The 23231-nt window shown below is 40.2% G+C and overlaps 1 protein-coding gene across 1 annotated transcript in view; it reads left to right on the plus strand.

Annotated features, from left to right (window-relative positions):
• The first annotated feature begins 1498 nt into the window (after window positions 1-1498).
• LOC134619046 (teashirt homolog 2) overlaps window positions 1499-23231 on the plus strand; it is a 39519-nt gene continuing 17786 nt past the window's right edge. The window contains exons 1-2 of the mRNA XM_063464748.1: window positions 1499-1744; window positions 1831-2000. Of these exons, the coding sequence (XP_063320818.1) occupies window positions 1961-2000 (40 nt within the window). The 5' untranslated portion in view covers window positions 1499-1744; window positions 1831-1960. The remainder of the gene's footprint in view (window positions 1745-1830; window positions 2001-23231) is intronic.

Below are 23231 nucleotides of genomic sequence, written 5' to 3' on the forward strand. Positions count from 1 at the left end.
GACAGGTATGGCTCAGGCTTGATCTGAGACGTGATTGATCGCACAGGTTCAGGTGGAGTTCACGGGAGGTCTCTGGTATCATTGGCGAAATGAGTGACAGACACAAAATAGGGTGATGGAATATTATCAGGAAGCCATTTGTAATGCGGGGAGAGCCTGGCTCTCAAAGGGGTGTTGTCTCTCTGAAATGAAGTCATCCATCAACTCAACTTCATATTTGATTAGGTCACGAGTTGCTTTTAAAGAGAAAGAGAGTCTTTACTATTATGCTCCTTAGCCATAGAGGATTTAAGGCAAAGAAATGTTCTGTTTAAAGTGAATAAAGTTTAAAATGCCTTCTGAGATTGTCTCAGAAAAATCTGGCAACATACAAATCCCCTTCCTGGAAGTAGAGCAGAGCTACTAATAATTTTTTTCCTACCACTTTGTCACTTTTAGAGAATGGGATCAAATTAGAAGTAGAATAAAATGTCATGTTAGCAGTGGTGATGATTTTCTTTGTTTTATTCAAAAAGTAAAGTTTGTAGTATTTTGGAGTGTTGGTCAGGGAAAATAAGCAATGTGATTACATCAGTGTGAGCATTTTTTTCTTTACTCTTTTCCCTCACAGTTTGCAGACTACACTCAAAAAAGTCAGTGTCACTGTAGCTTTGCTGCTTTTACTTTCATCATACACTTTATCAAGAAAATAATTGGCAGATTAATTAATAGTGAAAATATTCGTAGGTTGTAATTCTAAATTAAATAGTTGGTCATGTTTTCACTTGGATTGTATTTGTAGCCATAATGAGAAGATTAATCAGAGATACACGAGGGACTAGAGAACTAAGAGGAAGGAACTAAGTCTAATGTGATCTTTATGTAAACAGTGTCCTGAAATGTCAGTTTTTACTGTGTGTTTTGTAATTATCGATTCAGGACCCTTTTGTAATTTGAGTATCCACAGTGCCATCGACATGGCCATACATAATCTCAGACCAATTACACGTTCATAGGGACTTTATGAAGCATTTACAACGCATATAAAGCATTTTTACATCAGGCCTCCAGAACTGCATTCAGCTTGGAAAATATTAACCGAAACAAAACAAAACAAAACAAAACAAAACAATGTTTTGCATTTTGATACTCCTGCAAAGAGCGGACTGTTTTTTGGAAGCAGCCTGTTCAGATAAGTAGGTTTATTCCAACATTCAGCGAGTTACTCGGTTAAACCCACACAATAACCGTGTGTCTGCTGCAGTTCATTCATATCTGCTGGAGATCTTACAAACTTGTCTTTCATCCAGCGAGCAAAGCGGAAGCTGCAGGAAAGGCTCTAAAAACAAGAAAAGCTGCATGAAAAGGCGCCGAGCACAGAGTGATAGAAAGCAGCAGCCCAGCAGCACACAGCCTGTGCTCCCGTCTCTTTTCTCTGGCCTCTGTTCCTTTAATAAACTCATGGTTATCTAGTGTAACAAATGTCTCGCTGCCATCATCAAGTCCAGGCGAGGAGGGAGGAGTTTTTAATGTTCAGTTTGTTCTATGGATCGATGTCTGCTGGCATCGCCTCTCCCCTCGCCTGCACCGTGCGTAATATACTGTACCATTACCAAACGCTTTTTACGCGCATTCCTAACACATTTTAGCCACCGAAAACAGCCTGCGGGACTGACTGACACGCGTCGATCAACATATGTGGCACTGATGGACACAAACGGATCGTGAAAGAAGAAGATTCGCAGCCCGTAGGAGGAAGAAGAAGGTGAAAGAACGATCCCGATTTAACATCTGTTTCCCCCCCACCGCTCTCTCTAAAAACGATTCCTAACTGGATTTTTCTTTATATAGTGAGAGAGACTGAAGTAGTCGGAGAGCCACAATAAAGACTCACACACACTCTCTGTCTATGCATGGACTATCGTAGACCGCATTCAGTTTTCACCTGGGCACAGTAGTGAACTGCGACTCCAGAAAAAAAATGCCACGGAGGAAACAGCAGGCACCCAAACGGGCTGCGGGTAAGAGATTTTTTTTGTCAAAAAAGAACCTGTTTTTAATATGAGTGTGAGATTTGTCGATATTTGTTTTACGATTCTGCGAATAGCGTGTCTACAACACAGGGTTTCCCTTTCAAACTTTTATCATGTGGGACCCCCGAAGAGATACGAATCAGATCCTTCCGTTTAGTAAGAGATTGTCCCGAGGAGCCCCATCAGAGCAGGTTTTCTATAAATGTACATGTGGCTATGGATTACTATATGTCCTGTAGAGAAGAACGTGAACGCAGACAAAGTGAATTTAATAATACGGAAATGAAACTAATTCTCATTTCACTCGGGACCTTCTAGAAGCCCAGTGAGGGGGGTTCATCAGGGACCTCAGACACCAGTTTTTGGTATCAATTACTGTAAAAAGTCAAATGTTATAAAACAGTAGAGCAAGACTTGCAGCTTTAAGAGCACTTCTGGGATGATTAATCAGATTAATAATGGAAAACACTAGAAAGGGGGGAGAAAGGAAGGACAATAAAGCCTTCTAGGTGCCCCCCACCCCTCCAAAAAAGAAAAAAAAATACTCATACCATGTCAAGGGGCATTTATTCATTCATTGATCAGAAACTTTCTTTGCCCATACTTTTTTTTTTTTTAACCCTCTCTCACTGCATTTGATTTGACCCGCATGAAGTGTGGAGAGGGGCTGAAAGATGTGGAGCTGCTGGATCCGTAGCAGATGAACTCTGTATGAACTCTTCATAATCTTATGGACAAATGGAGAATGGGTTACACTCGCTCACACACACTCTCTCTCTCTCTTACACACACACACACACAGAGGCACCCATATACACTCCATCCTTGCTGCTGGCAGGCAAAACAGGATGTGCACACTTCCACAACACACGCATTTTTACTTTTTGTGAAGCAGGGTAATCTAGTCAAATGCTTATGTACATTCTGCTGTTTGTTAAAGCACACAAACGGCGCTATATGGAGGCCCGTGCAGTGTGCGCTGGAGGCCAGCATGTTAGTTGTAAAAGGGTTTTGTAAATGTTTGTGTTTACAGCTTCTCTTTTTTAATGCAACACTGTAGGGAAGCTGAATCTCAGCTTTTCTATCCCAAAGGACCCCCTCAAAAAATACCACTAAACTTAATTTCTGCTTATAATATTTAAAAAAAAATCTAAACTACACAAAAAGGTCACAAATTACCTTTGACCACTTTTTAAGCAGCGTTAGCAATTGTGCTATTTAATGTAAATTATAATGTTCCCAAAAAGGCTGCCTCATTACGATCGAGCCGGTGCATTAAAACTAGATTGATCAAGGGTATTTCAGCGTTTGAGGATGCAATTACTTGGTTGTGGTGTGCTGAGAAGTTATCAGTCTTTATTATGGTTGCGGATGTAGCAACCAGATGGTGATTGTTCGCTGCCAATAATAGCGTCTCTTTATACCCGCTTAAGATACTGAGACCCTTATCTGCCCGGCACACTCTCAGTTTACACACACACACACACATAGACACTCGGTGCCATACAGTCACACACTAAATATTTTTCCCACATTTCAGTCGCCAAAAGCCCTCTTTTCTTAAAAACAATGCCCCCAGTTTTATTCAGAGAACTTTTGAGTAGATGCCTAAGTGATCCCTTTACACGCTCTCAGCTGCCTCGCCTGTACTCTGGTAAATGTGTCAGCCCTATAGAGAAATAAGCCTTCCAGAAGAGTTTCTTCATTGTTGAGGTAATTGTCTCCTCTTTGACAGGCACATTCATCAGTGGCTTAATGGTCAATCAAAAGTTGGCAGGCAGAGTGTTTTCATTCTTTCCTATCCACTACATTAGGAATACTTAATCAAAATGTCTCCCGGTAATGGCTGTGAAGAGTTCATGACTGACTGATCCGTTGTCTGTGCCGATAGAAAATTAACAGCTCGGCACTGGAGAGATGTGGGCCTGCAGATAAACAAATTGTGCATTAATATTTCATCTTCAAGACCTGGGATGTGCTATCAAGCGGTGGAATATTCCTGGGCTGTGTTGTCATTTTTCTCGCATTCTTTTTTTTTTTCCTCCTGTATTCTTGAAGGCTCTTTGCAGCTGTAACTCATTTCACTTGATGACTTTACTGGGGTTACAGAGAGTGACGACAAATTGATTACCTGGCAGAGCAAGAATGGAGCGAAGAGAGGCGCAGGCTGACAGTCATGTTATAATAATATGTTTAATGATGTGTGGAGGGGGAACAAGGAGAGAGGAGTATTGAAATAAGAGCATGGAAGATGCAAAGGAATAGGTTTCATTTTTGTAGGGCTCTTAAAGATGCAGTATCCCCCCCTTGGTAGGAAATAGTGTTTTGCAAGGTGTTGTGAGGGGGTAAAAAAAAAATCGCAATTTCCAGCTCGAGCATTTATTCAAAGGACATACCGCACTCAGGGCTCTTGCATTCTCTACTGGGGATTGTATTATTAATAGGCGTATTTGTAAATGTGAGACCACAGTTGTATCTGATTTACTTCCTTTACATACAGGGTTTGTGTGGTAATTTAAAACGCCAATTACTCACCAGTCCGGGATAGGATGCACTAAACCTTTACTTTATTACTGAGAAAACATGACTAAGGCCGAGGCTATCAGGCTGCAGATTCCAGGATGAAATTTGTGTATCGGCTTTATATATGGTGTAAACGTAAAGCCCTATAAGTGCACGGGATGCATTTTTGAGTGAAGGGAGCCATATGTTATTTTGCGGCCGTGGGAGTATTCCTCTTTCTGTTTTTTACAATAGCTCTCTGCCTCAAACTGTTAGCCCAATTTGCTGTTAACAAGATAAATTGGAGAACAGACAAAGGCATTAAGTGTTGCAGTGCCAGCTAGTGACTGACAGCAGCTTGTGGGAATTGGCTAGCAGAAATTCCTCCTAAGTGGTTTGTTCAGAAAACATCCTACGATCAAGGCAGATGTTGTTTATCCAGTTTAGGTAGAAAAAGGAAGTCCATTTTGTATGACAAAAACTGCGAGGAAAATGGCAGCAAGTACAAGAGTGTCTTATTGTATTTTTTTTAAACCCCATTACTGCTCTCGTTCCTCTGTATTCACTCGCTTTTGTCTAAAGCCTTTGTACCGACTTTTTTCTGTGATTTTTCTTACATTTATTCCACTAATTAAGATTTAAAAGGAACGATGGTCTTGCTAGATTGAAGTTTTTTCTATAATTTAACTGATCTCGTGTATGCCTGTTTTTTAATATTTATCCTGTGACTATGACTCTAGAGTATGGATTTGACTTTTTGCAAACAATGCTTTTTGACATACTGAGCTTCTCCCCATACTTGATACGGTTGCAGCATCAGGCTACAAGTTAGGAATCTATGCATGGCACAACATATAGTGACTGCCGGACCCTTTTACAGAGTACACCCCATAATCTTACATGGTTTTCCAGAGAAAAGACACAGTGCATGACAACAATGAGGCAAACCATCTTCTTGGCCTTGGAAATCATGTGATTGTTACTGCTAAAAAAAAACGCCTCCATGTGCCTTTTTTGTTATTTTGATACAGAAGATACTGAAAGTTTGTGCAGAATAAGATGCAAAAAGCCTCCCCTTATAATAAAAAATATGTAGTAGTCATTTTGTAACAGTGCTCATTCTGAGTGCAAAACTCTTGTTTGAATAGTTACCAAAGGATATTATCATTAGCACTCATTAAATCAGTGCAGTTTTATGCACCATATCTCTGTGAATTTATTTCAGCAGGGCAAATATTTTGTTTTGATCAAATCCAGCCTTGAAATTTTGTTTTCTTATGAGCAAACCCGACTCTATATGCACACTTTGTTGCAAAGCTTGCAATTTTCTAACTTGCAGCCGCTCCCCATAGAGATATCCTTTAATAACTTTCTCCTCATCAGCTAGTTTTCTTGCTGTATATTCTCGCCACGGTGGGGGGAAAAAAGGGAGGGGGGTAAGATCAAGTCAGGTGGTTCCAGTGTGATCTCGTTGCATTTTCTCCTGCGTGCTAGTTAGTTGACAGGTGTAGATGGCTAATAGTTTGGGAAGGCTTTTGTTTGCATGAGAAGCAGACAGTGTGGTGCACTGTCTAGGTGATAAGAACCAAGACTCCTGTGCCCTCCAGCACAGTGATCTCTCTCCTCCGCGCTGCGCTCTCCTGTGTGGAAAAAACAGCCTGTTATGATTGGTCTCAAGGCAAGTGCCTGTGCAGTGTTGCACCTCTCTACAGCAACTGCTCATTCACCTTGCCTTCCCTCAGAGACCTGCACTAGTTTCCAGGCAAATGACACAATTTGATATGCCGTTGGGGTGATTCATGTGGATAATGTTTCCATGTGATCATCACTGCAGAAAAGAGACTATTTCTTGTTATGTTTTTTTTTTTTTTTTTACTCATTAAGTCTGACAATAACTGGAATATTGGGAGAGTTTATTGCAAGGAGGCTAAAACTCATTATTTCTGCTAGACATTCCAAGTACAAAAGAAATTATGTTATGGTATTTTGTCCAGGTCCCTAAAGATGTAATGATTTACAGAGGAAAATAGGGAGGAGACTTTATAGCTTTGGTTGTTCATTTATGTGGATTTAGAGGATAAGAATGCAAGGCGAGTTTACAGTTAATACAGTAGCACTGAGGACCTGGTATTGATTACACAGAGGAGGTATGGTGTGTCTTATATGGTTTATGGTAAAGCGGACTGCAGCTCATATGCTTTGTATTATTGTAATGATATACATTCCTACCATAGTTTATGCTGCTTTGTCAGGACATCGTCTGTGTCCACGCAGAGTCGAGAAGATGTAAGTGAAGAAATCCGTCTTGTAGTTGTTGACCTACATGTGTAGTCAGTCAGAGAGCATACATGTTGGCCATATGGTTAGGAGGTTTTTATATACAATCACAGCCGGATCAGGTTAACCTAACCTGAGAGGCTTTTCAAAGCTCTTAACATATTATGTTTCTTAAAAAGAGGTCCTCTCCAGATTTAAAAATCACATCTGCTCAGGTTTCAGGGGTGGGGACCATCTGGGGTTCCTGCGCTGCTTTAGCTCAGCAGCAACGTGGCTGATAGTTTCAAGTAGAGAAAGATCCCCATTTAGATGTTTTTCACCCGTTCCTGTGTTAAAAGTTTACTTTAACTTATATCATATATCTTAAAGTGATGTAAAATGCCCAGTAATGAATGAATATGGCATTTCACTTCAATATGCGAGCACCAAAAAAAAGAGAAAGCATTAATCTTAAGTTATCCGCGGTGTACCTGATTTGCTTCTTATCAAATCCTTAATGAGCTTCAATTAAGATTTATTATGCAAATTAACCCTCGGCTGCTACTGACTGCAGGAGCAGGAGCTATGACAATATTGTGCTAATGGTGTGATCTGTAACAATTACAAAGGTAAGCTGCCTTCACAGTGCATGCTCCACGAGCCTCAGAGGTCAGACCACTAAATATGCGTTCAGGTGTTCTGGAGGTTTGGAAAATTGTTTATCAAGTCTTTATTAATTAGTCTTTTAGATAGCAGTAGATAGAGATGTGATTGTTTCCCTGATATGTGATGTGTTCACAAGCATTGCTGCTGCTTATAGCCGCTAGTTTTTTTATATAGTGTTTGCCAGTATATGTATTTATTTAGCTACACTTAAACAAAGGAAGGCAAAGGGTAAAGGAAATCTGAGACTGTAAACCAAAATAAGTTGACAGAGCTTAAAAAATAGGCAGCCAGCTGTATTTATTTATTAAAAATGAAATATTTTCAAAATAAAAAAAAAATATTCAGCTGTTTGATTCCAGCTGAAATCAAATGCTCATGAATTTAACTGAAACTATTTGTTAATATTTCTCTCTCTGTCTCTTAAACACAAAAATAAACGTGCAGCATTGTTATTCCAACACTTAAGGCCTGGACAGGTAATGTGTCTAATTATCTCATCAAGTTAATTAGTGGAATTAATATTCATTACTTTTTGCTCTTGCGTTAGGAGCTTTCTTTTCACATTGAAACGAATGTCAAAATGTACACGTGCTGGTCATCAACTCAGCAACTTCACTCGTGCTTTTACAAGTTAGCTGTTCTGACTCAAAGATAATCAAATCGTAAGCTAGACACTAAATATCCCGTGGGGAGAAAAACAAAGAGCTCGGGATGACAGAACATCGTTAATGTCCATAATCTGCTCTGCAAACCCAGAACCTTATCAAGAGGCCCGCTCTGGACCCTGCAGTATTCATCCACAGTATAGAGCATACCACCCACAAACACGCACCAGATAAGTACAGTGATGTATACTTCTAAGTGGTAATTACCTCATTAACTCAAAAAAGAAGAAAATGTCACAAGAAAATCTGCATATTTATGTTAGTGGGGTTTTTTTGTTTGTTTGTTTGTTTCTCTTCTTAATTTATTTAATTACTTTCAGTGGCTGGGTTTACCTTCACCTTTACTGAGCTACACATTACAAGCAAAATTTAAAATGCTGGCATATAGCCAGGCTCAGTGGGCATGGATTTCATTTGAACTCTGGATGGGACACATTAGTCAAGGTCCTGGTGGTCCTGCCACAGGAAATTTCAAACAGTCCGTTTTATGCATTCCAGCAAATCTTTATGTACAAAATTTTCCATTTTCTGCATTCATTTAAAGGGATTTTTTTTTATATAAACGAAATACATATTTTAACAACTTTACCAAATAAATTGCAATTATTTATCATCGTTTAAATAATCCTGAATCCTAAGACACTCCAAATACAGACCTGATTCACTCTTCTGTCCTTTTTGGTGTATTTTGTTGGGGGAATCAAATAGTTTTAACGTGCATGTGGCACCGATTCATATTTCATGATTATCTATTCATGAGCAAAATTTCTGCTCATGTTAAAAATCTCTGCACGATGAAAACATGTGGCACATATGTATCTTTGTTTTGTGATCCTCTTTGTGGACTCTCAGTAGCATTACATATATTTTTTCAAAGTAAAAGTCTGTTCAAACGCATTTCTTCAAAATATTAAGGAGGATGCATGTTTTGTGCCTCCCCCCGAGTGAAATCCACACCTGTGCCACAGCCTTTGAGGTTATGACCAGAGGAATTGCTGCTGGACACTTTACTCTAGCACTGCATGAAGTTGTGAACCTTGCACCTTGTGTAACTTCATTTACCACGAGGCTGATGGCTTCCTGACAGCTTTATAGCCTACGTGTTTTATGAGTCGTCATGCAGCACAATTACATAGGAGCTAATTTGATGAATCAAGTCAATGTTCTGCCGGCTCTGTTGACCTTGGTGGCCTGTGATCGTCCGTCTCTCTTCGGGGGTCATACAGAGGCTTTCGCATTTTGTACTATTCAGTTACAGTTAGGCAGACAAAGAAAAATAGAATTAACTCACACTTCTTATTATTGCCAATCAAGATTTGTAATGAGAAATTTTCTTGCCTTGTTTTAAATGTCTTTGGTAAACTTTCAAATGAATCAGTTAATTAGCCTATTTTGTATTCCATCGTATTGGAATGCAAAATGATTCCTGTGTTTCTGATCTTTTTCGTTTTAATACACATTATATAGACTCGGTTGTGGAAAACAAGCTGAAATGTCATTTGGAGGTATTTTGTAATCTTCATTCTATAATTAACTGCATTTAAACACCTTAAATTGTCTAATTTATACCGATGTGTTTCAGTGGCATGACCGCAGGGACCGAATGCCCAAAAAGCAATAAAAGGCCTGGCCACAGTTAAGATGGAATAATATAATTTTAATTTTTGTGGATTTTTGTGGATTTTATAAACTATCAAAACATCCCAAAAAATCTGCTGTAGTCAAACTGTTTTATATTTGAGTAACCACACACTGGTTAGACTATCAGACGGTTTAACGAGATTTAATTAAATGATTTTAATGGTCATCTTAGGTATTACTTGTTACAGATACAGAAAGCTTAAATGATAAATTAAACACATAATGTAAAGTGGTGAAATAATAACTCATATTAGTCCCACTGAATTAGAAACCTAACAGCACTCTCATGATTCTGTGTTCTTAGTGCTTTTAGTGACGTTATCTAACAAACTCTTCTCGCACTAGAAACACTGATTTAGGGGAGTAGAAACTTCAGCTTGCTAATTAGCACAGCTTTCAAATGCTGAATGGCTCATTTGACAATTTTTGTTAGCAGTAGACACGTTTTAATGTCAAACTGAATGTAAAGTGACAGGAATAAAGAGTTTGTTTTTTCTTCGTGGCGGGGGGTCCAGTGGATCATGCACTCTATTAAACACATTACCATTCGGCCCCGTGACACTTTGAGGTGCAGATTGGCTGAAACATAAATGTGGTCGTGAATGACAATAAAGTTTCCACTTTACTGTGTAAATAAATATTTCGTGTGTTTTTTAAATTATTATGGTGATATTTCTATTTTGCGTTATTAAAACGGTCCCAAAAAATATTGTCAAATAAAAATCAATCAGTAAAGTGCTTCATTTTTCTCCACATACATAAAATTTGTCTATTTTTGTCGACTGAGTAATATTAGCCACAACCTAAGCATCCTGTACATCTTTACAGAGCGCTAAAACAGAATTTCCTTCTTGAAAGCATCACCATCATCATCACGGGAGACTCCAAAAGTGGAAAAAAATCAGAAAAACACAAGTGTTTAAAAAAAATCTTGGAAGCAGATACTGTTTACGTGTTTGCCATAAAACTAAGAGACATTGCTTGGTAAAAATACCAAACATTTTCTTTGTTTTAGCTTTACTGCTGTACCTAAACAGTGCCTGAGACTTGCACGGCATCGTGTTAAGAACCTTCTCCTTAGGGCTGTGCCTGCCTGTTTGTGTCTACAGTATGTGCTGAGCTAGTCTGTTGAAACAGCTTAATTGATACTCATTAAACAGCAGTGACAGCTTAGGTATCCATGATGAATGTTGAATAATTCTGTTGTACTTACAACTTGATTAAGGAGAAGCACACAACATGTCAGTGTTGTAGCCTATGGCTTGGTCTGTGTGCACTTACCAGCAATGATTTCTTATTGCTACCTGCAGTCTGCCTTTAAGTTAATCTCAAGCATTTGTGTGTGTGTGCCTGAAATAAACAAGTTTTCAAGCACTACATAAACAAGTATTAGAATTTCGCACGAGGATTAAAAATAGTTTTTACTTCATTTGACTTTGATTTTGATAGATTTTGCAGAGAGTGCAACACCAACCAATATACTTCATCTATAAATGTGAATAATGTTGACTTTTCTTTGTGTTTATTCAGCCACAGTCTGGCATTTTCATACAATAATAAAGTCAATGGATGTCAGGCAGATGAAAAATGTGCATCTTGTATTATTTCTGTTAGAAATTAAAGGCAATTGGAATTGGTTCAAAATTGACTGTCTTTGTAATGAGTGCATGACGAATGGTATAATTTAGAGAAGAAAATGAATGCTAGGGAACCAAAAATATTATTCTGCGGCATTTTATATGCTGTGATATTCCATGAAGATGAACTAATTTCACTAAATACCACATAAAATCTACTCATAATATTTTTCTACAGTATCATAAAACAGTGAGGATCAGGTCACCGGGGCACGAGGCAGATTCTCACGTTAGCGTGATTTGATTTTTAGCGCTGTCTGTTTGTCTTTCTGTCAGCTGCTTTACGCAAAAACTACCCGCCCGAATTTGATGAAACCTGGGGGAGAGGTGGATTATGGGAGAAGAAACAGCCTATTACATTTTGGTTTGGATCCACATCACTTTCTTTTAAACTGGAAGACTAGGCACTGGCTTTGGTATCGGTCTGTGCTCTCTAAGTACCCTTCTAGGGTTTTGTTTGTTTGCTTTCTTTGACAGCCTTGGATAAAAAAAGCTACATTAAAATCCTTATCATTTTCAGATTTCGAGGCCTGCGCAGCTTCTCAAATTGCTGACATCTGATTAAACCGACGTTCTGTTCCCATAAGAGAAAAGAACCCTTTTCTCCATTTTGAGAGTAGATGAAAGAGGGGGAATTTCCGCAGAGGATGGATTTACAACTTTATCCTCACATGATTAATATTACACAGGGAAGTCTTTGTACAGGAAGCAGCATGTCTAATTATGGTCCAACTGTGTCTTGACTGAGAGCAAACAAAGACAGCCAGTAGGAACTGCACTGACACGTCACACAAACGGTTCATGCGGGTGCGGGGTGATGTCATCGTCACCCAGATTTCATGATGCTAAGCCCACAACTGATTGAGCAACGGCAGAAGTCTGGCTTTCAGTATACTACGTCCAGCTGGCGACTGCCTCCTAGAAACTCTGTGGGCATATGGGTTTAGCTTCAATAAAACCCGACGGTGACGTGCATTTCCTTCTTTTTCATGTTTTCAAGGTTACGCATTTCCACCAAACACATAACCTCACCACTTATGACCTCACTGATGATAACTACAGTATGTCCACATTTGCCGTACTGTTAGGAGCAGATGCAGATTCATCACGCTCGCCCCCTCTGCAAGAATTCCAGGGACTCCATGTCCTCCCACGTTTGCCTGTTCATCATATATCTCAGCCCAGACATTCAAGAGGTTGCTAGCCAGGCCAGCCATAAGTCTTCCTGTCCATCAGGACGGCACCGTGTTTCTCTGCTTGATTTTCAGCTGTTACTTGTAAACCAGAACAGCATTCTTTAGATTAACAGAGTGACAGGGAGGCCTCTAAAAGCAAACTATAATAGTATGATATGTTACAGTCATATTTTATGGCTTTTAGTGTGTGAGGTCGTGCGTGTGCGTGTGTGTAGACAGATCAGCTTAAGGATCTAATAGGCCTGCATTGCACCTCGGGGAGTGTAGAAAATAATGGTGCTGTGTTACTGCTGTTTATCATTAGGTTGATAATGATAACACGCGTACAGCACAGGAAACCTGCCCGCACCTGGTCATCGTCACAAGTGGACATCACATGTGAGGTTATTCTTCTCATTCTTTTAGTTTGTTTTTTAATATTTGTTCTTTAAAGGATTTTTTTTTGTTATGAAGTGTGTCTGGCTGCAAAAAAGTCAGTGATATAGAACTAACTGTCAAAATAAGTTGTGTTCAATCCAAAACCGCTTAAGGTGTCAAGGACACATTTTCCTCCCTCCCATATCCTGACAAACATTGAGTCAGCAATTGTCTGTTGTATTTTCAGTACTGGTATCTCATGCCCACCCCCCACCCCCCCAGGCCATTTTAAAGTTGTAGAAAGTGGTCATTTTCTCTGTGTCAGTGGGAGGTCAGTGCTGTGGCAGTCAGCAAAGCTATTCGGTCTGGTGAAACAGAGTCTATTGGGAACCTTAAAGACATTTTGTCCGGTGTAGTCGCCTCTCACTGTGTGTCTTCACGCCTGTCTCTTTGTACTCCTTGTGCTCGTAGAAAGTCTAAAAGAGCTTGAAGCATTTGTTGGATTGCTTCCAGAGCTCCAAACTTTTATTCTTGACACCTAAGACTACCCAGCTGTCAATTTTAAACCTGCTTATTAAACTGGCATATATGAATCTTGTCGAATATTTCCATTTGCACAGCTTTACTCCGTCTGTGTGGTCATTTGTCCTTGTGTCTTGTTATACCCAGCTCCTATTCAATCTGAATATCTACCTGTCCTTCCAGCTCCCTGTGTTGGTGACTGACATGTCCTCTCTGTGCTGCGTACTGTATCCCTGGTAACTGTCGCCTGGGGCCCACTCACTCATCCCTAAAATGTAACAGAGGTCACACACAGATCATTGCTTTAGCCAAAGGCCCTGACTTTAATACAGAGTGACCTGCACAGGACACAGCGGTACAGCAGCTGGTCAGTGATGAATCTGGAAACCTGCTCCATCATCAGTATTATAGAGAGTTTGATTCTGTGGAAACCTGACCTGGATGAGAGTGAAAAGCAATCCAGTAGATGAAATACTAACATTAATATAATATTCTTTTGATATCAAAGAAATATTTTAAAAAATAAATAAGACATGTCTTTGATTTGGTCACCTACTAGTGAATATTTATTTGCTTAAACTATGAGTAACTAAAAAAAATCTTCTGTATTGTACAAACCACGCTGACTTAAAATAGTTATATTACCCTGATTCTGTCCAAAAGTATTTAAAGGTGACCGCTTTGTAGTTGCAGTTGCTTATGGTACTAATGGCACACTAAGTAAGCCATGTCTGATTAATTAACTAATTAAAGCTGAAGATATCAGTTGTCATCTAAGTGATCCTTTTGACAGCTCCCCATCTGCACTATAGCTAAAGAGCTAACATTAGTTAACGTTGTAACTGCACAGATTGAGCTGTTAAACGAAGGCTCAGCATTACATGCGTGGAGATCCAGATTAAAAAATTACATTTTTAGGTTTATATCTATTTAAGAATGTCATCGACTGTTGTTTAAATACTGAAAATACACAGTAAGCTCCCATGAGATTTCTTTGTAGGCTTCTCAAACATGAAAATGATGCACTCTCTGTGAAATATTGAGACGGGACTGATTAATTTTCAACATTGATTTAAAAAAACCCAAATACGCAGGTGGTCAGGCCGGCTGATGCTTACGTGGTTAAAATCTTGGGAAATTCTCCAAACTTTTCAGAAAAGCAGTAGTATTGTTACTTCTGCTTGTTTTCATAGGTTTGGGTTTTTCAGATCTGATGCGGTCTTCCTCAGTCTATTGAAGTGACAGAAATATATGTTTCAAGCATTTTTTAATTTTCCTCCCACTTTAATTTAGACATGCCCGTAACAGTCACCGAAGAAAGCCAGCCGGTATTTTCCATATGTGCAAGATCTTCAAGTAATCTATAATCTTTTGGTACAGCACTGGCTTGCGGTTTGAGTGGGGTCTAGTTTGAGTGGGGTCAACATCACCCTGCCCTTGTTGCTGTCTAATCAGTGTGTGTGTGTAGATGCTGCTGTAGTGGTGGTGGAGGCGAAAGCAGTGAAAAGAGACATCTGCTTCAAAACTTCTTTGAAGAAGTTGTTTTGAGCCTTCTGCACCTCCTTTCTGCATAGCCTCGCCTTTCATACTCCCTTGCTTTCTGCAAACTCCGTCCACATATTCCCTCGCCTCCTGGATGTGACACCATCTGTCCATGTGAGCCAAAAACCTACGCAAGTCCTTTCGAAGTTTGTTAATCACTCGTCTTCTTTCATGTACGTTTGGCTCTTACGTCAGCGCACCGTAATCTCGTTCTTGCCTAACTGCCATTGTGACCACACGGAGTGCAGATAGGGCCCATTTTATCCCACGGCATGAATATTTCCTAAACCTAAACAAACAGCGACTGAAAATGGATATAACAATAAAAGAAAACTGGAAAGTAGTTAAGTAAGTACTTCTAGCTTTTAGCAACAGGAAGATGACGCAAATGACCTTGCATGCTTAAATGGCATTAAACATCCCATAAGTAACCTCATCATTATGAAAAGTTGTTACAGTACACTTCATCCATATCTTATTTTGTAATTTCATCTTATGAAATGTAGTTTAGCTCAGGCCTTTTACATGCTGCATGTACTTTTCCGCCTTGAAATCTGTTCTAATCCCTAACCAGGAATTCCCGTCTCCCTCAGTGAATTAGTTGTTGATGTGGCGGATCAGTTTTACCCAACTTCCAGGGGGCGTCCTGACTCTCCAGCCTCACTGAGGCTGAGACTGATCTTCGGCTGCTGCCTCAGTGTGTCTAAACACTTCTATTTTTCTAAAGCCTCGCCTGCCACATCCTCACATGGCACAGCGAGGCAAATAGCACTCGTTGGTGCTATATGACTATTTACAGAGTGTGATAACGAAATTTATCCCTTCATTCTGAGACTTGTGACTGAGGGTGACTTTGTAGTGTTTACACAGCTACTTTCAGATTGTCCCGCTGAAATATGAGAATTAACCTGAGGTGCCACACGGGACTGTTTTAGTTGGAGCTTATTGACATCTTTGTGTCTTTAAAAAACACTCTTTGTATCAGTCGGATTTCTACTCATTGAAATTTAGCTCGCTAAGAGAGAGATGTTGCAAGGGTCTTTAACTCATCAGCCTCTGAGCGCGTAACCTTTTTGTATGTATGGTTTCTTTCTTTGAGTTGTTCCTGGGTTTTTGCATGTGTTACTGTTGTGTTTGCATGTGTTTCTTACATGCTTCATGGCAGCCCTCACACCCTGGCAGCGACCCAGCTGAAAAGTTCCGGTACTGTCCAGACGCATCCTTTAGGGACCTCATCAGCCCCTGAATTTCCTTCCCCTCACGCCTGAGGGCATCCATATTCATTTCCTCCTCTGATTTGGGGAAAATGATGAAAGGCTGGCTTTTTTCCCATCTCTTATTTCCTGCCAAGGTTGCCTGCATTTTAATGCGACGTAAATCTGCAAAGACCTGCAAACATGCTCCCATTTGGACATGGCCAGTTCCATGTTATTAGTATCATGCCATATCAAAAAAAAAAGGAAGTCCCAGGGTTGTTAATGTTATTGTAATACGATTCCTTAAAACTTTAGTGTGCATCAGTACGATAATCCATTTTGTTATAAATCTAGCTCATAGTTAGGCTCAATTACTCCAATTTCACTGGTTCACTAGGCTGTATTTACCTGTCTTTTCCATAGGTCTGTTTCTCATAAAATGAACATTTCATTCACTCCTAAGTTATGAGTGCTTGATGATATCATGGAGATAACTGCACTGGTTTGAAATAAACCTGTGATTAAGCTGGTGGGTGGGTATTTACTCTTACCGGAGACAGGAAATGAATGTTAATGAAAATAACAGTCGCGTACAGTAATAACCCAACTCTGTAATTATTGGCATGCTTTGATGATGCCATATATACTCAACACACACATGCGCCTACTTAACTAAACCTCAGGTAGACTATTAGCTCCGCTAGCAGGATCCTGCCCTCCGCTATGCACAACAGTGCTCAGGGTGGGGAGGCCTTGCCCAATGAAGGAGCGGGCTTTCAGTTGCCGAGACAACCCTAAACACACATGTACACAAAGGAAAGGTCCCACTGTGAGAGAGGATCATCTCCACCTCTGGCTGGATAAAGAGCGCTCCACACACTGGAATGCACTCCTGCCCTACAGGCGTATGCAGCAGTGTGTATATACAGTTCGCAAGCATCCCACACACCATTCATGGAGTTTATACTTACACCCAGAATGCTGTGTTTGTGTTTCCCTGTATTTAACAGCAAAGCACATTAACAGGTATTAGAAAAACAGCATTGTGTTTTGCTTGAAATACGAGGTGAGATTCTAGCTCCTAATAACAAATCTGGGATTTGTACCAAACACAGGAAATCGACCGTAATAAATTATTAATCACGAAAAGCTGTTTTCAGACATTTAAAAAAAAAATTATTATTACAAAATTGAATCTGAAGACTTGCCGTTTTGTCTCGTGTCGTCACTGTGACAGCTCACTCTCAAAGATGGCACTTGATGGTTTTCACTAGTGAATTTAGAGCGCTCAGAACTTCATCCGTATTGTTTGGCTTCAAATCTGGGCCACATATGATAACAGAATTATCCCTCTCTACAGTAAGCGTGTGGAAACTCATGCAACGGTCTGTCATCTGAGGTCTGCAAGATGCAAAATAGCTTGTGGCTGTGGGTGTCTGATAGACCTCGGTTTCTTTTATGGTGCAGCTTCAACTCTACGCAGAGAGAGTGTGGGCATGTATCACTCTGACCCAAACACACTTTTAATGCTGACTGGTGCAGCAAAGTAGTTTGTGTATTGCAGCCGGTGCCTCTTTCACCACGAGTGCAGGTTATATTTTGGTGGACGTGGTGTCACCTGTGCATTTATATAATGCCTTTTCAGAAAGTTAATACACTTTGTGTGGCTGCGGAGGCTGAGCTTTTGTTAGAGTGTTTGAGCGGTCGGAGCCAATTAAACTGTTTTAAATGGGTTAACTTTTTCCACATTTCTTTACATTAATAAAATTCTTACTCTAGGCTGTGCAGGTCAAGTTGCTCCAGGATTACACACACATATATATATCTATAAAGGAACTTAATGTTAGGCCATCTGGAAAATACAGCTTTTAAAGAGGGTGAGTAAAACTTAAGCGCTGCAAAGGGACACAATTCAGCTAATTGTAAACAGCTGCAGGTGATATCACCCTTCAGACTATAGACAAAGCAGGGGTAAAAAGTCCTACTGAAAAGCTCCCAATTTAAAAGAACACTGCAATCCAGTCTATCCTACTGAGGAAAATATAAAGTGTCTGTTTTAACAATAAATGTTACCAATTTACTCTGTCCTCAAGTGACAAATGTTTTTTTTGCAAACATTCAGGCTTTTGCACTGCAACATCCTACAGGCAGAAACCCCTACTGAAAAGCCCATTAGAATCAAATGAATGTCAAATTCTGCTAAGTGTTTGCACATGACAAACATCTAACATGGCTAATTGCAGATAAGTGTCAGGGTGAAATGTGTTTTGAGCCTAGGATGGTGCAAAATGGCGTTGTGTATTTCTGTTTTAGTATAGTAGTGATAAAGCCGAGGTTTGGAGCAAATGTGCCACGAGATTTCCTTTAGAAAGGCAGAAACGTTTGTCTGCATCTTCAGTGTTTGTCAGCGTTGAGTCATTGTGGTTGTTAAGGTCATTTAAGAAAGAGCAAAGCTAAACGCTTCTCATGTCTCATGACCGACATCTGCATTTCTTGTGAAAATAAAAAGAAAGGCACATACTGCACAGACTGTTTGTAACAAGAAAACAAGTCCTGGATTTATTTTCCTTACACATTCGGTGCATTATGAATTAGGGTGTCTGCAGGTTATGAAACAATTTATTCATTTCCCTTAAAAAGGCCTCAGAACCTGTTAAAATTTTTAAATTTTATTTACCAAGATCTTGATTTCTTTTTCTCTTGCCTAAAGGCAACAGAGATAGTTAAAAAAAATTTATGTGTCAACTGTCAAGTGACATTACACATCCATACACTTCATGTGAGCCTGGTGTGATAGTTGATTGTCTGCACACGAGCCTGTTCGGTGCTTTTTTTTATTTTGCTGCTGCCAGCTACAATAGCAGCTCATTAACTCATATATATGTAAGTATGTGTCACATCTTCCAAAACTTCACCAAAGTACTTTAATTGGTTAATCCAGTTAAACATTATCTGAGGCTACGCTTAGTGAATAATTATATATAGATGTGAAAATTGGATGTAAAAAGTCAATATGTTTGTTGTTTATTTAAATAAATTACAGACCTTTTTAACTCTACTTGGAATTAGTTGGAAGAAAATCTTTTTTTTTTTTTTTGCAATTAGTTGATTATTTGATGATCAGAAATAAACTATAATTATATTAATAAATTCGTTAAGCAAAACATTTAAAAAAATTCCCCTGCTGTGATTTTCAGCTGTTACTCTAATGCTATTTGAATTTTGAATAATTGATCACTTAACCAAAGCAGTTTAACAAATAGATTCACCGTCGTGCGCAGCCTTAGTCTGTCACAGTTTTTGTGTCTCAGCTGTAATGACTCCCCGTATTTCACATTGTGTTCCCGTGTCTGTTTGTGCTGGAGTTGTATAGCTTCCAGTGCTGTAGTAGTGTGACTGGGCACCATCTTGTGTCCTGAGCAATAGCAGCAGGCTGTTCCGTGGCAGCACACCAGCTGCCTGTAGTTTAGGGGAAGAGGCACTGGGCTGGCCTATCTCAGATTTGGGTCTCAGAGTTATTGACCCTCGTTGATAAACCCCTCTGAATGACACGGGCATAATTCAGCCTAAAAGTTTGCACTGTCACCGGGATGAGCTCACTGTCTTCGCTGAATATATGGGTGCAATTTTCGAAATAGGTTTATAGCAATTCTTGAGAGAGGAGGGCGAGATAGTGATATTACTGACTTTATCACTGCAGCTGAGCAGCATCTAGCACCTCGGTATCTCTCTATCCCTCCACTGTAGAGCGGTGAGGGATCACAAAGCACATACATTGTCTGTATTACTAAAGCAAAAAGAAAAAAATAGAGTCCAGCTCCTAATGGGGGGGCAGGGAAATGATATGTCATTATAACAGTAATGCTCTATTATCCGCTCTTATCATACACTTACATGTTTTTTCTTCCTTCTGGTAGGGTTTTACATTTACTTTAGTTGTATCCTAACTCAATAAATGTTGCATTGTTTGTCTTCTTGCAAATGGATCTTGCTTAGTGGCTATCTGGATAAGCATGTGGTGTGTGGTGCGTTTTATCAGATGGACAATTTGCTTTGAATTAGTATTCAAGTGCAGTTTCTTATGTTGCCATTAAGGGCTCACTTTACTGATTTCCTTCTCAAGTGATATAATATGTGATCTAATGTGTACTTTAAGGACGTGATCAAATTTTGTTCAAACTTGTCTGATAGATGTGATTTTCAGTGTTCCGTCTCTATATTTATCCTAAAAATGACTTCTTGAAGTGAGTGAAATAGAATCACACTGAATGTAATTAAATAATGTGAGACTTGTTAAGCAATAGACAAAATAATGAGTCATTCTGTCTATAAACTGCACCTTTAATCCCATTTAATTTTTTTCCCCCTCCATCAGGCTGCATTCTTAATGTATTTTGTCAGTGTAATGTGAACAGCTCATTGTTGAAAATTCACCGAATCTCTTTTTTTCCTTCTTCCTTTTTTCGTTTCACGTGTGGAGACAGAACCTGAACCCATAAGAATCTAATATACTGAGCCCAGTATAGTGCATCCCATAAATTGATTTTGACCCAGCCTTTGAACAAAAGGAACACTGTTGCATTGCCATCCACGGCTGATGCCACTCCCTCTTTGGCTCACGCTGAATACTCTCCTTTAATAGTGTGATGGGTGGTAGCTGACTGAAAAAAGTGCCTTATTTAGTTGGTTGGGGAGAGGTAGGCAGAGCAGGGATGGGCTTTCTGTGACTGGCACCGATCAATCACTCTGTGAGGGGAAGCTAATGAAGCAGGCTATGGTTTATTAAAGGGTTAGCAGAGAAAAGATTACTGCAGGGCCCAGGCTTCCCAGAAGCCCAGTGAAGGAGGATACAGTGCACCGCTAATGGTTAGGGGCTAGCCGTAAAGCAATCAAGGTGTTTACTATAATCTGGCTCCTATTATGTGATCTATTATGTGGGTGTGAATAAAGACGGTGTTGAAATGTGTCTTTTGGTTGAAGTTGAAGACAAAGCAAACATTACAGCGCTAAAAATCTTGCTGTTTGCGATCGAATTGACACAATTTGGGGATGCCAGATTGCAAATTTATGGTATAGAAAACACAATCTTTCACAACATGTGACCTCTGCCAGTTTGCCGTTGTTTTGGCATTTGAAAATAGAGCCCTGATTTAAGGCAAACACTCGTCGGATGAAGTCAGTAAAATAACCTTATTCTGAAGAAATATGAGCACGGTGAAACCGAGGCACTCTCTCAGATAGTTTGAAAGACAAATGAGTAGCAGGGGAGTGAAAAATGCAAAGCAGATGTTTTTCTCACCGTTTTTAATGGCAGCAAGACATTACTGATGCCATTACAGAGACCTTTTATGGCTTCTTTTAATCCCCTGGCCTGCCTGAGGAAAGGAACCCCTTGTGGTGCAAAGTAGCCTCTTTACTTCGGAACGACAATTTGAACCCATTTCCAACTCACTTCCCTAATCTGCCACAGGGTTTTACATGGCTTCCTCTGTAATTATTCTGCTCTGAAATCAAAGGTAAAGAGGCATTAAAATGCACCTCCTAGGTAAACATATGCTGCTCATCATATAGGGCTTCACTCAAAAGTGTCTTCAGTAACAAATAGTTCCAAAATCCCGCAGCTTGGGCATAGCTTTGCCTCCCTGCTGCAACTTATTTCGGTCATTTGGTTCACATTTTCAAAACAAAGCAATGCCTTATAATGAGATCCGATAACTGGCTTCTAACTCCGGTTGGACATTGGAGGGCTTGATTTACATAGAGTGTAGCGGCCGTTGTCTGCTTCGTGCATCAGGCCCAACCTGTAAAGCTCAGAGGACCACTTACAGGGGTCTGGTTAGGGGCTAAAAATGAGGAGGAGATGAACTATATGGCTCCGTCCCGCAGTCCAGCCGACAGTATATCAGCGGAATCGCAGCTGCATGGGTGTGTATGTGTGAACGCTCTGCCCATAAATATCTCCCCCAACCCCAGCCCCCCCCTCAACCCACCCCAATGGGGCCTCTCTGATGGTGATGGCGAAAGGATGTCGCTGTCTGGGTGATTGAGTGCTGCTGGTCCTGGCCCTGGGCACATCCCTGCGCTCTGAGCCCAAGTGGGAGGCCTACTGCTGAGCGCTGGCCTGAAGGGACTAGCCTGAAGGCGAGCAGCCGCACAGCAGCAGGATGTGCCTCTCCTTCTGTCTCTGACAGAAGAACACCAACTTGGTGTAACAGCTTCATTCGCTATTACCGGAACAGGCAGTGGAAAGTATTTAATTAGCCTGATGTTTTTAGTTTTAAAGTAATCTATCTATATGATGTATCTTATATTTATATATACATGTACAGCAGCCTTATCTGAACTTGCACCCCATCTCTCTAAGCCGTTGTCATCCTCGCTCACTCAGAAATCTGAAATAATCAAGGCGCAGTAATTAGCCTCACTTGCTGTATTGTAATTGGGGGCAGAAGGAGGTTGCTCATTCTATATTTTTCCCCTCTTTGGTAATTGCAGACTTTAATGTGCCCTCTGTTTAATTTCTATATATGTACACATATATATACTTGGAAGCTGGTTCCCATAGATGCCGCTGTTATTTTAATGCCGTGGCTCTTGTGCCTTTCATCAGTCATCAGAAGCTCCAGCGTTTTTGAGAGAGGGGAGAGTTCATTTTGGAAACCCACTGTCTATTCCCTTTTTGGGTTTCAGTGCCGTCAGCCTTCCCACTGCCTCCACCATGAGATCCTTGACACTGTCCAGGTCCGTCCTACTTGGCAAGAGGGAGAGCTACAGAGAAAGGCAGAGTTTATTTCCTGTTCTTGTGAATCATATATCAGTACAATTCCCCTCTGTGCTGTTTGGCAACGGCGGAATGACGGGTGTCATTTATCATACGGACTGAAAGAGGCTGTGGGAAAAGGGATTTGAATTCTTCTGGAAGTGTGTGGACTCTCCTTAGCGGTGAATCATTAAACGGAGGAGTTTTTCAACAGGGATATGAGTAACTCCTTTGCACAGCTACTTTGTTCCCCTGTTTCACTGGCTGGCTCAGTCATTA

Source organism: Pelmatolapia mariae, linkage group LG20 (assembly GCF_036321145.2).
Source record: "Pelmatolapia mariae isolate MD_Pm_ZW linkage group LG20, Pm_UMD_F_2, whole genome shotgun sequence".
Taxonomy (NCBI): domain Eukaryota; kingdom Metazoa; phylum Chordata; class Actinopteri; order Cichliformes; family Cichlidae; genus Pelmatolapia; species Pelmatolapia mariae.